At 32.3% G+C, this 14,826-nt stretch overlaps 1 protein-coding gene across 3 annotated transcripts; it reads right to left on the bottom strand.

The window, feature by feature from the left end:
* Positions 1–5,092: 5,092 nt before the first annotated feature.
* Positions 5,093–13,222, bottom strand: LOC134719505 (uncharacterized). 3 transcript variants are annotated; one of them, XM_063582496.1, is made up of 7 exons: positions 13,163–13,221; positions 12,761–12,847; positions 12,520–12,625; positions 11,006–11,290; positions 9,372–9,488; positions 7,237–7,494; positions 5,093–5,251 (listed from the first exon to the last, which is right to left on the bottom strand). In XM_063582496.1, exons 3-7 carry the CDS (start codon positions 12,521–12,523, stop codon positions 5,136–5,138), a joined length of 780 nt encoding a protein of 259 aa, XP_063438566.1. In that variant the 5' UTR covers positions 12,524–12,625; positions 12,761–12,847; positions 13,163–13,221; the 3' UTR covers positions 5,093–5,135. The 3 variants fall into 3 exon arrangements, with proteins under 3 accessions (XP_063438566.1, XP_063438567.1, XP_063438568.1); XM_063582498.1 differs by lacking the exon at positions 5,093–5,251 and adding an exon at positions 6,684–6,989; XM_063582497.1 differs by lacking the exon at positions 12,761–12,847 and having other exon boundaries at positions 13,163–13,222.
* Positions 13,223–14,826: the final 1,604 nt, after the last annotated feature.

Below are 14,826 nucleotides of genomic sequence, written 5' to 3'. Positions count from 1 at the left end.
ACTTTTTTCGTCTACATATATAAGTGCGCATGATGTGGTCAAAAACCATGTACGCTGCCAACACGCTAGTGATTATGGACATATTAAACTTGTCAATCATATCTGTATTGTATGTACAACGAGCTTTAAGCGCGTTAAGGGCGTACATGGGCATTCAAGTTGCGTATGTGTGCTGCGTATCTCTGGTGTTTGTCTAACGTAGATAACGTACGAATGGAAAACGTCCTTTGATCAAATTGAACGTATTTGAGACGCGTACTCGTCGGACGGTCCGTACTTTCAGCGTGTCTGTGACATGTAATTATGTATACGGACTTAGTCAATTTCTATGTAGTCTGTTGCACGTCAGTCAATATGCCAATGTGTCACGCCGGTATTACAGTTGACAAAACGCGTGTCTGGCGTACCAAATTATAAGCCTTCTACCTTTGATTACTATTCTTGTTTGTTGTTGATTTATTCCAAATGGTACGTATACATTAAATACTTTCTACTCCGTCGTATTCGCGATCAAATATAGAGGTATCTTTTGCATTATGTTTATAACTTTCAAATGTCAATCCAATACCATCAATGTATCAACTTCAGTCTTACAAATTACATTAAAACTATATAGATTTTCTTCTTCTTCTTAAAACAAATTATCAATGAAACATGGTTATATTTGTGTACGCCAGAAATGTCATAATAGAGGTAACCGGTGAGATCACGAACCGACGAATCCTGACGAACGAACGTAGTGGGAGTAGTGATTTTCATATTGGGTAAAGCTCATTAAAATTGAAAATCGACTAAAATACCCCTTGACACCTCACACAGTTTTCTTTATTAGTAAACAATAATAAAATACGAGCTTTCAGGTATAAGGATGGATATAGAAGGCTATGTATTTTTAACTTATATACCGGAAGTGTCTATGTACGAATTAAAACGAAACAGTACGTATAAATGTATACCTGTGGTGATCACCTTCTACATTTTTAATAGTTACGTGGAATGATAGCATGATTTAATCATGGGTACAATCTTTTAAATATCACGGTGCATGTGTTTGATAGAAAAACATATAGAAGATATTGAATATATATTTTTTCAAAAATAAACAGTTACCGACCATTTAACTTGAAGGTTTTTTTTGTATGCGGCGCGACAATTTTTTTATTTTTTTTCAAATTTAACATTATTTTTTGTGGTAATGTTATATTCAAGATAAGATGTTTTTCTTCCTTACCAGGCCAGATGAATTGTTTACTAAAAATTCAGAATCAAATATATTATTTCCGAAAAAAAAATGCCCCCGCCCCCTCTTTATGTTAAATGGTCGGTCCAGGACAACTGATTTTTTTTTTATATTATTTGTTGCAAATATCTTGCAAGGAACTGTAAGAATTTTGCAACAAATAATTAAAAAAAAATCATTTGACCCCCCCCCCCCCCCCCTCTTTTTTCCCCGTCTTTTTCCTATATATTATTTTATATCGCAGTTATAGCGAGTATCGATCATCCATCTTTGAGGAGGATATAAGGAGGCAACCATTTGATTCTGAGGGGGCTGGCCTGGCAGATTTGATCAGTCAGAATATTTATTTAAGAAAAAAAATCAACTGCTACACGCAAGATTATTTATTACACATTTATCATTTTACTGTATAATAGAATTTGAAGTCCAGGTTCTTTAAGGTGGAAGCCAGCATATTTATTACTATTGTTTCCCTGGCCCATTAATTTATTTACAAAATCTGCCAGCTCCGACCCTAGAATCAAAGGGTCGTTCCCTAACCCCCATTTATGCGGTATTGCTGGTATTATTTCAGATATTTGGTCCGGGATAAAAGAATAGTATGCCGGAATATTATTTAGCTCATTCTAAACAATGATCCGGATTACATGTAATACAAATTTTCAGTTAATGCTTTAGTAAGCTTTGCATGAATATAACCAAGGAGGGGTCACTACCTATATAAAAGTATATACAGACGTTCCGCTAGAATTTGTAATTTTTCAACTTGTCAAATCCATGACTTGGTTTGAAATTTAAATCTTATTATATGACAAGGCCGGTAATTTCAGGCCTAATCAGGCAAATCTATGATTGGGGCAGAAATTTTGAACTAAGGAACCAGCCATTTAAATTGAAAATGGGGCTGGGGGGAGGGCATGTTCAAGGAAGGGCATGTTCAATTTTCTCGTCAGAAATTATTTTTGTCTCTTCCATTTCTAGCCATTTTTTTTGGTTAAAATTTAGAATCAGATTATTTATTTCCGAAAATAATAATCAAAATATTTGTTCTAAAAACCATAAGCCATCACCCCATTCCCAACAGAAAATGCTCCGTGACTGACGACGACATACAGTGCTCGTATCAATCAATTATAAATACACTTATAAGCAAAGCGAGATGATGATGAATACTTAGGCATTCTAACTTAAAAGTAATGATCCCACTTCGTGTCATACGGCAAAATACGTGATACGGTCGTGATTCGTACGTGATTCGTGATCTCACCGGTTACCTCTAATAGAGCATTTGCATTAATCAAGTATTTGCTGTCGTATCCGTATCGACGTATCGTTTAACACATTTATGAGGAAAGAATAAATTAAGGCTAGTTGGTCCCGATGAAAATATTTTAAAATGCATTAAATTTTAATTGAGATCGGGGTAAAATCATTATTGTAAACAAATCTGTTTGATACGTATACGTCGATCCGTACACGTATCCTGATATACGTGAATAATGCAAATGCTATATATTAAGTCAAGCAGGATTTGCAGAGGAAAATATAAATACAAATTCGGTCTAGTAATGACAAATATCAGTACAAAATATGGGTAAATATACATTTCTCAATTATTTTAATAATGTTTAGTACACTAAAAATGTGTAATGTTATTTGTTTGTCTTAATTAAAGATTTAACACCTAAAAAGCATTTATATCAATCAAATATCATACCCATCTCCGGTCTCATGAAATTTTATGATATGTCTTCCTGATTGTTTTTTCACTCTGTACTGCACGTATACTCCATTTTAGACATAAGCTTTCCAAATAAAAGATATTAAAGAAACACGAAAACGACATCAGTTTCCGTCCTTACATAGTTGTTATTAATTAGAACACTAAAGATTGAGTATGATATCATTTATTTAAACAGGGAAGTATTACAGCTACTTTCATATTATAAATAATCTTAAAGGATGATAGTTAAATTAATGGAACAGTTGTATATTGTTGTTCAAAAGTCATCAATCGAATAAGAGAAAACAATTCGGGGTTGCAAACTGGGGAAACTATAAGAGGAAAACAACGAAAGAACAAATCACTGAAGTACAACCAAAAACAAGCAACAATGCAAAATACATAGAAACGAGCAACGAGACACCTGCAAAATTCCTTCCTTGGTACCGGACATTTTAAGACAGTTTGGTTGGTTAAATCAATCAAAACAAAATGTTACCTATTTGAACCTAGTTTATAAAACTTAAAGTCCGATTTCGAAAAAAAACACCATATTGCTGCATTTTGACATAAGACGCAGCAACATAAAGATTATATTCTATAAAACAATGCAGTGAAAGTAACCTCATAATAATGAAAGTATGTTTTTCATCAATTTGAGCTAATTCAAGAAAGATTAAAAATCAACAATGTTATCAGATATAATGGTCCACTTTCAAAATCTAATTTAAATATCCCCTGAGTTTAATCAATAAATATCGACTCTATTAGTTCTTATCTGCACATGCAGCTACTGTACTGGTAAACACTAAAACAGATGTTTTTATCATTATAGTTTTCAACACTTAAAATAACAAAGTTTATAAATTTATGTTATTGACACCTTGTACTTGGTGATCCACAACTCATAACTGCAGCAAGATGGCAGATATCCAGCATGAGGGAAGCAGGTATGTCGCTGTGATAATTACACGTATTGTTGGTCATCACCATTCCACTATAAGTCGTTTTGAGAATAAAAATCTGGCAAGAAACGATGTTAAAGACCTTCCGAGGTCAAGAAGACCCCCTATAACATCTGCTAAGGAAAATAAAGCATAATGAAGGTTGGTCAGAAGGAAACCCATTGCAAACAACACAATCCTAAAAGAGAATGATGACCATACAGGAGTCTTTAAACAAGAACTGTTCGAGATCGGCCCATCGCTACTAGTTATCGTGCGATAATACCATTTCGGGAACCTTTGCCTACGAACAGACACACAGATGCCCGTATCCAATATAGTGCAGAGCTCGCGAAAGTTGGAAATTATAGCGTCGTGGAGGAAGATTAACTGTTCCAATGGAATTCGTTTCATCTTCCGTGGCCCAATCGTAGCCCGAATTTGAACCATATCGAGCATATATGGGACACTATTGGGCAGAAAGTGCGAAATGACATTTTAAACACATAATGAAATAAACAATGCCCTTCATCAGAAATTGTTGCTGCTACCTTAGCAACAAGTTAGTCGACTTTTGGCAGGAATCAGAAGACGTTAAGATGCGGTTATCCGTTTGAATGGAGGCTGCGCATAAAGTACTTATTCTTTGGCGTTTAACGATCAACCATGATGTGAACAATCCTCTTAAGATTAATTTTGAAATGTTTGACATTGTAAAGTTCGACTACAGTAATAATTGTAAAATGCATTTTTTTGTACAAAAAACACTTGGCTTATAAAAATTTTGGTTAGATCAAACTTTTTGTTTTCATACATTTTTTGTTCGTTTTAAAGCCAATGTTATCATTAACTACGTTTCAATATTATTTTACAAATATTTGTTCATATTCCAACCAAAATAAGAGAAAGGTTTTTCAAGTTTTAAAAAATCAAATTGTTGCAATACTTTTTTCCATGTGTATAGATACCAGACCAGTCTTAAAATTATGAAACAAAGCATAAATCTTTTAATAGAATTTATATCTTCCTTTGTGCTAAATTGCTTTTTCTTCTATTAGCTCTTGACTTAACTTGTAAGTCATGACGGGAATAGATATTATTCTCCACAATGTTATAATAAATTTTTTTTTTAAAGTTGTTGATGATAATTGATCACAGTTTGTCATTGCACTTTTTATTGCAGTATTTTTATTAATGGAGATACAAAAATAAATATCACACTTTTCGCCTACATGCAAAGGAAAATAAACAGAATCATAGACAATAACAATGTGTGTATTCCTGATGTGTAAGAGATCCATTGACTTTGGTTTGTTTTCTGTTTACTTATGTTTTCATTGGATCCTGAAATAGATAAATAATTTTTAAATAATGATTGTATGGCCACTTCAATTTTACAGTTTAAAACATTTAGTGATAGGGCAATGTTTTATAAATGCAATTTATTTACTTTATTTATGGATACATTTATCGATGGTCGGTGTTTTTTCTCCGGGAATTCCGAATTTCGCCACCAATAAAAACTGGCTGCCACGTTATGGATTAAGGCAACAGTAGTATACCGCTGTTCAAAACTCATAAATCCATGAACAAAAAATAAAATCGGGGTAACAAACTAAAACCGAGGAAAACGCATTAAATATAAGAGGAGAACAACGACAAAACACTGAAATGTAACACACACAGAAACGGACCATATAGCCAACAAGTGGTTTAAAAAAAAAATCTAGATCAAACCATGCATGTACATATATACAATGTGTATTCTGAAATAGCAAAATATCATCAAATTTCGTTATTTTGAATGGTAATGCTAGTTTTCTGCGATTTTTGACTGTTACACTTCAGTATCTTCTGTCTTAAACCAGAAAGACGATTCGAAAGTCGAGTGCAACATTTGTGATCATTTACAGGAATGCTTAAAACAAGTTCTTCTCGTATTATTTATAACGGCATAATTGCAAACCTCTAACGTGAGGAATTGTGCCTAATTTTAATATGATGAAGACATGGTCTTTCAGTCAGCTTCATTAAAATCTGGAGCTGGCATATCAGTAAGCGCTATTTGTCCTTTGTTAATTTATGTTGATCATTGTCATTTTGCTTACATTTTTCTTCCTGTTTTAACATCAGACTGGGACTTCCCTTAAATGGAGATTTCTTGAGCGTATTGCTGAGTATTTGTTAAATCCACATTAACAAGAGGTATGGTGGGAGGGTTGGGCCTTTGGCTATTCTCCTCTTTGGTCGGATTTTTGTCTCTTTCCTATCTCAACTCTATATCAATAAAACGAAACTTTTTTGTTCGTTTTGTTTACGTATCGTTGTACATATAATGGAGTTATACAAGTCGTAGAAGTGAGAGGATTAGCTAGTTATAAAACCAGGTTTAATCCACTATTTTCTACATACAATACGACAATGTTTGTACCAAGTCAGGAATATGACATTTGATATCCATTCGTTTGATGTGTCTAAGCTTTTGACTTTGCCATTTGATGATGGGCTTTCCGCATTCAAATGACCTCGGGGTTCAGTATTTTTGTGATTTTTCTTTTAAAGACACAACGCAGTAGACAATGTTGAATTTAAAGTAAATATGATGTAAAGACAGTAAACATAAGTCAACTAAAAGTGGTTCGTGAAATGAGTCCAATTCGATATCATGTGACTTGCTTAACATGACCATATTCTTAATCTTAAATCTTGCACTGTTAAAATAACGTTAAAAGACACAGAAGAAACAGTTGTAACCGACTTTATTCTCATACATTATGTACAGTTAAGATCACAAGTTCCTGAAAATTACGAAAGTTCAATATGAGATCGTTGGCAACTAAACTCTACTGTAAACACTTGAACATATCAAAAATGAACATAGCAAAAATATATTCCGACATAACAACAGTCGGAATCATTTTATAATGTAAAGGAAGAAATGTTAAGAATAGAAATAACGTATTCTAACAATCTCGTCATAGCCAGTCAACACTGTTGTGAGTTAAACACCGCACGGGACAGGTACACTCGACTTCAGGTGGTCGGTGGTTCTCTTTGGCTATCTTTGCCAAGAAAAACTGATCTGTACAAAATAATTCAACGCGTTTATAACATTAATCAATCAATCAAATCATCGATTATATAGTAAGTTATGACTAGCCACTGATGTCAATATTTGTATACAAATCAAGTTATTGTTATAATTGTACAGTTTAACGTTTGAAATAATAAAAAAAACTTCAGCAGATAGAACCTCATGCGTTATAATAGTTTAATAATTTAAAAAGTAGAACATTTTAAGAATAAAAAATAAGTATATCTCTTCATACCTGCCATTAAAAAGTCTGACAGCTTCTGTTTAAAGGTATTTTGTGTCCGAATTATTTCATCAATTTGTTTCTGGACCACGATGTCTTTTGTGTCAAGTTTCTCTATCTTCATCTTGGTATTTCTATTATTAGTCTCTATAAGTTTTTGTATATCTCTCTGTATTTTGACTTGATTTTCATACAGTCTTGATAAGTCATTGACATCCACATTAAGTTTTCCAATGTTTTCACTAAACATCTCTGTATAATTCTTTAACACTATAAATAGAAATAATGTTTAAATATTTATGTAATTTTCAATGTACCAAGTTTTATTTAATTTTATACTTTTACGCTTGTGTTTGTTGAAATTAGTACCAATCAAAGGTATAAGAATTATAATTTAATACAGCAGACGCCCGTTTTGTCTACATTAGAAAACTGCACAAGCTGAAATTATTTTTATGAAATTACGTAATAATCACCCTCATTGTAAGACGTACTTTGAGAGACGCACAGTAATATAGATCAAATGCTTATTCCGAACAGATACCAAAGATCTGAATCTTACTCCAAATTTGTTTGTAAATTAAAAAAATACAAACTTATCAAGTAAACAAAAATCAAGTTAAGCAAAAGTAACAAAGATGTAAAATGATAAGGCAAGATCAAGTATAACCCATGTTCCTCATTAAGTGCCAGTCTTTGTAAGAATCAGGCAATTTAGGTAAAAATCAAAAACATGATAAGAAAAAACCCACCTAGCTAATAATGCTACTAAGTATTTAATACTAATCATCATCCTGAGTTTAAAAAATAATTGGTCTTTCGTATATGTGTGTCTGGTAATTTAAAATAACTTGGTTAGAAAGATAGCAAATTACAGAGTTATCTCCCGTTATTCGATAATCTAGTGCATTTAGTACATTTCAACCAAATTGTATCTTCTATTACCAGAACAGAACACAGAAATGAATGTTATTTTGTGCATAACTACATATTATGAACTGAAATCAATGTCAAATTGGGCGGGGATTTTTTGGTCATGTTTTCACCACTGCCTGATTCTTAGGCACTCTTGCATTTAATGACTGACATAAAATAAAGGTTATTTGATTTTATATTTAACGTTTTTAGGGATGTTCCCTCCCCTTGATTTTGCTTTTGTGCCAGATAATCGGAGTCCTCTGGTTTTTATTTATGTATTGTCATCAAATAGTTTCCCAACTAACCCCTACTTTTCTGTCTATAATTTGATTACATATAGTTCAAAATGTCGTCTCTGATAATTTTGTAAAATATATGTTATTCTATATTCGTTTTTGAAAGAATAAAGTACTTAATCTTAAATATTTGTTATTAAGTACTATTTCCCGTAAAATTTTATAAAGGTTTATATCATGTCTAACGAGCAAACGTACCCTTAAATATTATTTTGTTTGTTTTTGGGTTTTTTTATTGATGCACTATCATTTTATTACAGTCGTTGGAAAAGTTTGTTTTTTTAAACCTGATAAATGAACACACTTTGTAAAGAAGTAATAAAATACCAAGTTTCAAAATGTTTAGTGTGGTGCAATAAACTACACGAATCTTTAACTAGAAAAACATGTTGAGGTGAAAAGAGTTTAACAAGATTATATGAAGTGATATACAATTACTCTTAAACAAATGGTATAAAATAAACCCTTTAAAATTAAATAAAAGAAGTGTTTACGTTAGTTATATTCACGTTACATTTTCAATTATCAGGAAATCACACGTCAAAAAAAAATGCTCACTCCTCCGCAAATAAAGAAAAATTGTTACCTCCCAGAAAAAAAATTATGTAAATATGGGGAGGGTTAAGATCTCACAAACATGTTTAACCCCGCCGCATGTTTGCGCCTGTCCCAAGTCAAGAGCCTCTGGCCTTTGTTAGTCTTGAATTATTTTAATTTTGGTTTCTTGTGTACAATTTGGAAATTATTATGGCGTTCATTAACTCTGAACTAGTATATATTTGTTTATGGGCCAGCTGAAGGACGCCTCCGGGTGCGGGAATTTCTCGCTACATTGAAGACATGTTGGTGACCTTCTGCTGTAGTTTTTTTTCCGTTGTCGGGTTGTTGTCTCTTTGACACATTCCCCATTTCCATTCTCAATTTTAAACTTACTAATGTCCATGTTGTGAATGTGTTCACTATGTTTTTCATGTCCAACAAATAACCTTTCCACTTCTTCTTCAGATTGCTTTATCTGAAATCTGTTGTGCAAGGAATTGTTCCTCAATACTGTACGATGGTGAACAGAAAGAAAAAGTAAAGCGTTTTCAATAAAATAAAATATGGTTGATTAGAAAAATACTTCAAACGTTTACAAAATACAAAAAGACGCTAACACAATAACACTATGCAGGATGTACAATTATCGAGCCAAGCGCTAGCTCAAACGAAAGTATTGTTTTACATTTTTGATTACGCATTATATATTATATAATTCTTTTTATTTGTCTTTGTATACTATACGATGGTAAAAACAAAGTAAAAGTAAAGCGTTTTCAATAAAATAAAATATGTTTGATTAGAAAAGTACTTGCTTTTTTTGCAAATTTGCGTTCTGTTTTTTTCATTATCATTACACTTAAAAAGGATTAAAAAAATATTCTTTAAAAGTTTATTCGATGAACCAAGACGTTGATGATTGATATTCAATATCAACTTTACAAATATTGTATGATGGTCTTGAATAAAATTGAGAATGGAAATGGGGAATGTGTCAAAGAGACAACAACCCGACCAAAATAAAAAAACACAACAGCAGAAGGTCACCAACAGGTCTTCAATGTAGCGAGAAATTCCCGCACCCGGAGGCGTCCTTCAGCTGGCCCCTAAACAAATATATACTAGTTCAGTGATAATGAACGCCATACTAATTTCCAAATTGTACACAAGAAACTAAAATTTAAATAATACAAGACTAACAAAGGCCAGAGGCTCCTGACTTGGGACAGGCGCAAAAATGCGGCGGGGTTAAACATGTTTGTGAGATCTCAACCCTCCCCCTATACCTCTAACCAGTGTAGAAAAGTAAAAGCATAACAATACGCACATTAAAATTCAGTTCAAGAGAAGTCCGAGTCTGATGTCAGAAGATGTAACCAAAGAAAATAAACAAAATGACAATAATACATAAATAACAACAGACTACTAGCAGTTAACTGACATGCCAGCTCCAGACTTCAATTAAACTGACTGAAAGATTATGATTTCATCATATGAACATCTTGAAAGTATAGATTCTAGATACTAATATTGTTGTTCATTTTTGATGACGCATTATGTATTATATTATTCTTTTTATTTGTCTTTATATACATATTTAACCTTCAATTTGTTTTCCTTGTTTTTATATTACCTTTTTTAGCTTGGCTCGATAATTGTACATCCCGCATAGTATTATTGTGTTAGCGCCTTTTTGTATTCTTATCTGTCATGTCTGCTAATGTGTTATGTTTACACGCCTTTTTTTGCTGACATATTTTTTTTTTATAATCATCAGTAGTACAATGTGGACGCTGTACCATACTTTTTGACAAGTTTGCCTATTATGTTATGTCATTTTGTTCTGCTCTCACATTATTGTCAATATAATGAAATTCATTGGTGTGTTCAGAGGTTTATAGTTAGGTATATAAACTTTAAACCTAGTGTTCGGAATTCTGTTAATTCTTCTGTTTAAAAATTTCCAACGGCCAATATTATATTATAGAACATGTACAATAATTCTTTAAATACACATTGTTACATACCTGCAAACTCTAAACTCAAATCTTGGAATTGAAACATAAGGTATATCACAAATCCTATTGATACTAAAAGTGAACTTAATGAAATTGCAAGGAAAACGATCAAACAGTTCCATCTGCTTGTTTTAGTGCAAGAACAACATGAGTTTTTCTGGTTGGGTGAAACCCAATCAGATGTTTTGTTTATATCATCGTCATTTTCCTCATTTGCATCCATTCCACAATTATTTTCGTTCTCAAAGATATATTTTTTACTTCCTCCGTGCTGATTTTCTTCTTCAGATGAGTCTGAAATGTTGAGGTGTTAAATTAATAGCTAACCCTCGATGGATTTATTTTTAGACATTCCCATTATAACTATGTACCACTGCGTATGAGTCTCTTCACTAGGACAATTATTATAGTAGTTAACGTAGTGCTATTTCCATTGCATCCCTTATGATATTTTTCAAATAGCTTATATTTTAGATTTATGTCATCACAATAGCATATAATCTGTTTGATTTCAGTTGAAAAGAACGAAATTGTCAACATTTAATTACTACTTCCAGAAATACTCAACTTTGGAAAAAAAAAATATAACGAAATATTATACAACACATTCATCTGTACTAAAATCTGCTGTCAGTGTTTCTATGTCAGTTATTGCATAATGTATCTATATTTATCAGGAAACTACCTGCTCTCATTTATTAAGATGCCTGTATGTTATAAGTTATTAGTTTTAGTCTATTCTGTCATTAATCAAATTGATTTGTGTTTTCCTCATTTAACACACAGTTTGTTTACTCACAGTTTGTGTCCGAGTGAAAATAAAGAATTGAATAATTGCAACATTTATCACATACATTACGATTTGAACTATATCTTCTTGAAATTGAAACTATTAAAAATAAAATACTTCAGGAAGTTTATGTTTCAAAAATGTTTTCACTTTTATGATTATTTATAATATAACAAAGTACTTGGTTCTTGGAACAGACGATACGTGGATTCGATTTTATATTAATATATATATGACGGAAATGTTTATATAGAATGAAATTAACGTTTTTCTTCTTTAATTTGCACGTAATCATATTTTTTTTAATCATCAAGGATACCAGGTTGACATTTATTTATTGTTTTGGGGTCAGACATGTCATACATTCTAAAGTCATTGACGATTTGCAAAGGAAAATACAAATACAAAATTCGGTTTTATAATGACAAATATAAATTTAAAAAATCGGGAAAATATATGGGATGTACTTCATAATTAAGCATGTTGAATTACGACAATGTTTAATAGACTTAAACAGTTAACAGTATTTTCTTATTTCCGATAGGGAAACATTTAAATAAAAATGCTAAATTTTTTATCTGGTTCTTTTTACCCACAACGACGGTACATGATTGAAACCGAGGGTGTTTTTTTTTTACAAAATGTCCAAAGTCGGTCGCGATAAGATTTTAATTTCGTGTGTTTATAAAAAGGATTTAACACCTAAAATACATGTGTTTATTAAATACAATACCCATCTCTGGTCGTCCACCATATGATATATCTCGCCTTCTTTTTGTCAGTCTGTACCAAAAGGTATACTCAATATCAGCACCGGGCTATTCAAGTCATTGTTTCTTCTGTAATAATAGTTACATAAGATATCATACACGCATGACAATAACATTAATTTCTTTCCTTGCAATGTTGCTTTTAAATAGAACCATGCTAGATGGCGTATGCTTTTATTTATTTATAGAGAAAGATAACACTACCTGTGTTTGACATATGGTCATAGTTCATCATATAGTGGAATCGTCGTTATTTTAACAAAAAACAGCCACTCGTAGATTCACTTAGTTCTGCAATCAATCAAAAATAATAAAACTTAATTAATGTCAGCATTTCCATCAATTGACTAAAACACATAATATTGTGTATATAAATGATTCATAAATAGTCGTATCAATGTGTCACAGAAGATAATTTGTAACGTATTGCATGTATTATCCAATTGACAATTTCAATCTGAATGCACATATGAGGGGCGTTAACCCCATTGAATTTATCTCATATAAATACATTTTATGATTTTATGATAAATGTAAAATTATAGTCTTCAACAATTTAGTGTTTAATTATGTGTGAGAATATTTAACCTATGACAGTTAACTTACATTTAACATCGACATGATCACTTGACAGATATTTGTGTATGTTGATGATAGATAATATATGGTAGACAATACAGGACATAATGGAATAGATGATTTGCTAACGAGGATTGATTCTTTGATTGTCCATTGACCATGTTGACAATGGACAATCGTCATATTCATGACTTAAACAAATTAAAAACGAATCAATGCATTCAATGATGGTAAATGCTGCACATTTTAACTGCAACATAAAAATATGGTTATTTGTGTCAAATTCTTCCTTGCAACAAATGTATTTATGGAGTGCACATAGAGTCGTTGCAAATGTCAGAGAACTAGTTTATCATGTTTATAGTATTCATATTCTTTGTTCATTGGTCATTAAGAAATAAAATGAATCTTGCAATTAAGATTATCAAAAGAAATTAAACGAGGTTTGTCAATGGAACAAGTAAGCATTGTTTATTGCTTATTTTTGTTATTGAGCATGTTGAGTACTACTCCTATTGTTTTGATTTTATACACTAACAAGCAAGTAGTATTTTTTCTCATTTATAATAAACCCGATCTAAGTCAGTCATGTAGTTGAAGAATAATGAATATCAAAAATCATTATAGGATTATTATGTCATTGCGAGAGTGTAGGTGTTACATAATAGGATAAAGAGACGAACGGGTATCAAATAATCTAATATAGCACGTGCATTCTGGTTATAAAAATCGGTTCAGATTCTTCTTTTAGGCAATCGGTAGACAATGTAAACAAGAAAAATGGAAGAGGACTGTGGCCGCCTTCGCGTTTGTGGTAGATTTAGAAAGAACGATAGGTTTAAAAATAATCTACAAGGATGAATTCTTTAATCATGTTAATTTAGTCAATGGGGATACCATGATAACGACACGAGGAGAGCATTGCCATTGGACACCGGTATTTGTTGAGAACATTGCCTCCAATGTTACTGTTTCAACTGGTGTCTGGCAAAGTAAAACTGTCTTATGGAATGAAGGCGGAAGGGTTGTTTAGTCGAGAGTGCTAGCAAGACAATGTAGGGGAAGTACAGAGTACGAAGTGGATATAACTGTCATGTAGGGCGAGTAAGTAGTGTTCATTGACTATAATTTAATGGCATTCGCTCGGAGTAACCTTTACGTAATAGCTATAATGTCATTCGCGTGGAGTAACCTTCACGTAATGGCTTTAATGTCATTCGCGTGGAGTAACCTTTACGTAGTGACTTTTATGTCATTCGCGTGGAGTAACCTTTACGTAGTGACTTTTATGTCATTCGCGTGAAGTAACCTTTACGTAATGGCTGTAATGTCATTCGCATGGAGTAACCGTTACGTAGTGACTTAAATGTCATTCGCGTGGAGTAACCTTTAGTAATGGCTTTAATGTCATTCGTGTGGAGTAACCTTTACCTAATGGCTTTAATGTCATTCGCGTGGAGTAACCTTCACGTAATGACTTTAATGTCATTCGCGTTGAGTAACCTTTACGTAGTGACTTTAATGTCATTCGCGTGGAATAACCTTTACGTAGTGACTTTAATGTCATTCGCGTTGAGTAACCTTTACGTAATGGCTTTAATATAATGTAGATGGTGTATTAAGAATTAGTATGACGCAGTGATAATGATGTATTGCAGGGCGAATTTGTGTTACGATGAGGCTATAATGCC

Source organism: Mytilus trossulus, chromosome 5 (assembly GCF_036588685.1).
Source record: "Mytilus trossulus isolate FHL-02 chromosome 5, PNRI_Mtr1.1.1.hap1, whole genome shotgun sequence".
Classification (NCBI taxonomy): Eukaryota; Metazoa; Mollusca; class Bivalvia; order Mytilida; family Mytilidae; genus Mytilus; species Mytilus trossulus.
Note: the sequence above shows the minus strand (reverse complement) of the source record. Positions and strands in the feature narration are given on the sequence as shown.

What these genes read in the sequence shown, in the direction of transcription:
- LOC134719505 (XM_063582497.1), bottom strand. An exon ending in CATTCACAACATGGACATTA is followed by an intron (nt 7,495 to 9,371) that starts GTAAGTTTAAAA and finishes TTCTATTTATAG; the next exon opens with TGTTAAAGAATTATACAGAG. An exon ending in GTCAGACTTTTTAATGGCAG is followed by an intron (nt 5,252 to 7,236) that starts GTATGAAGAGAT and finishes TATCTATTTCAG; the next exon opens with GATCCAATGAAAACATAAGT.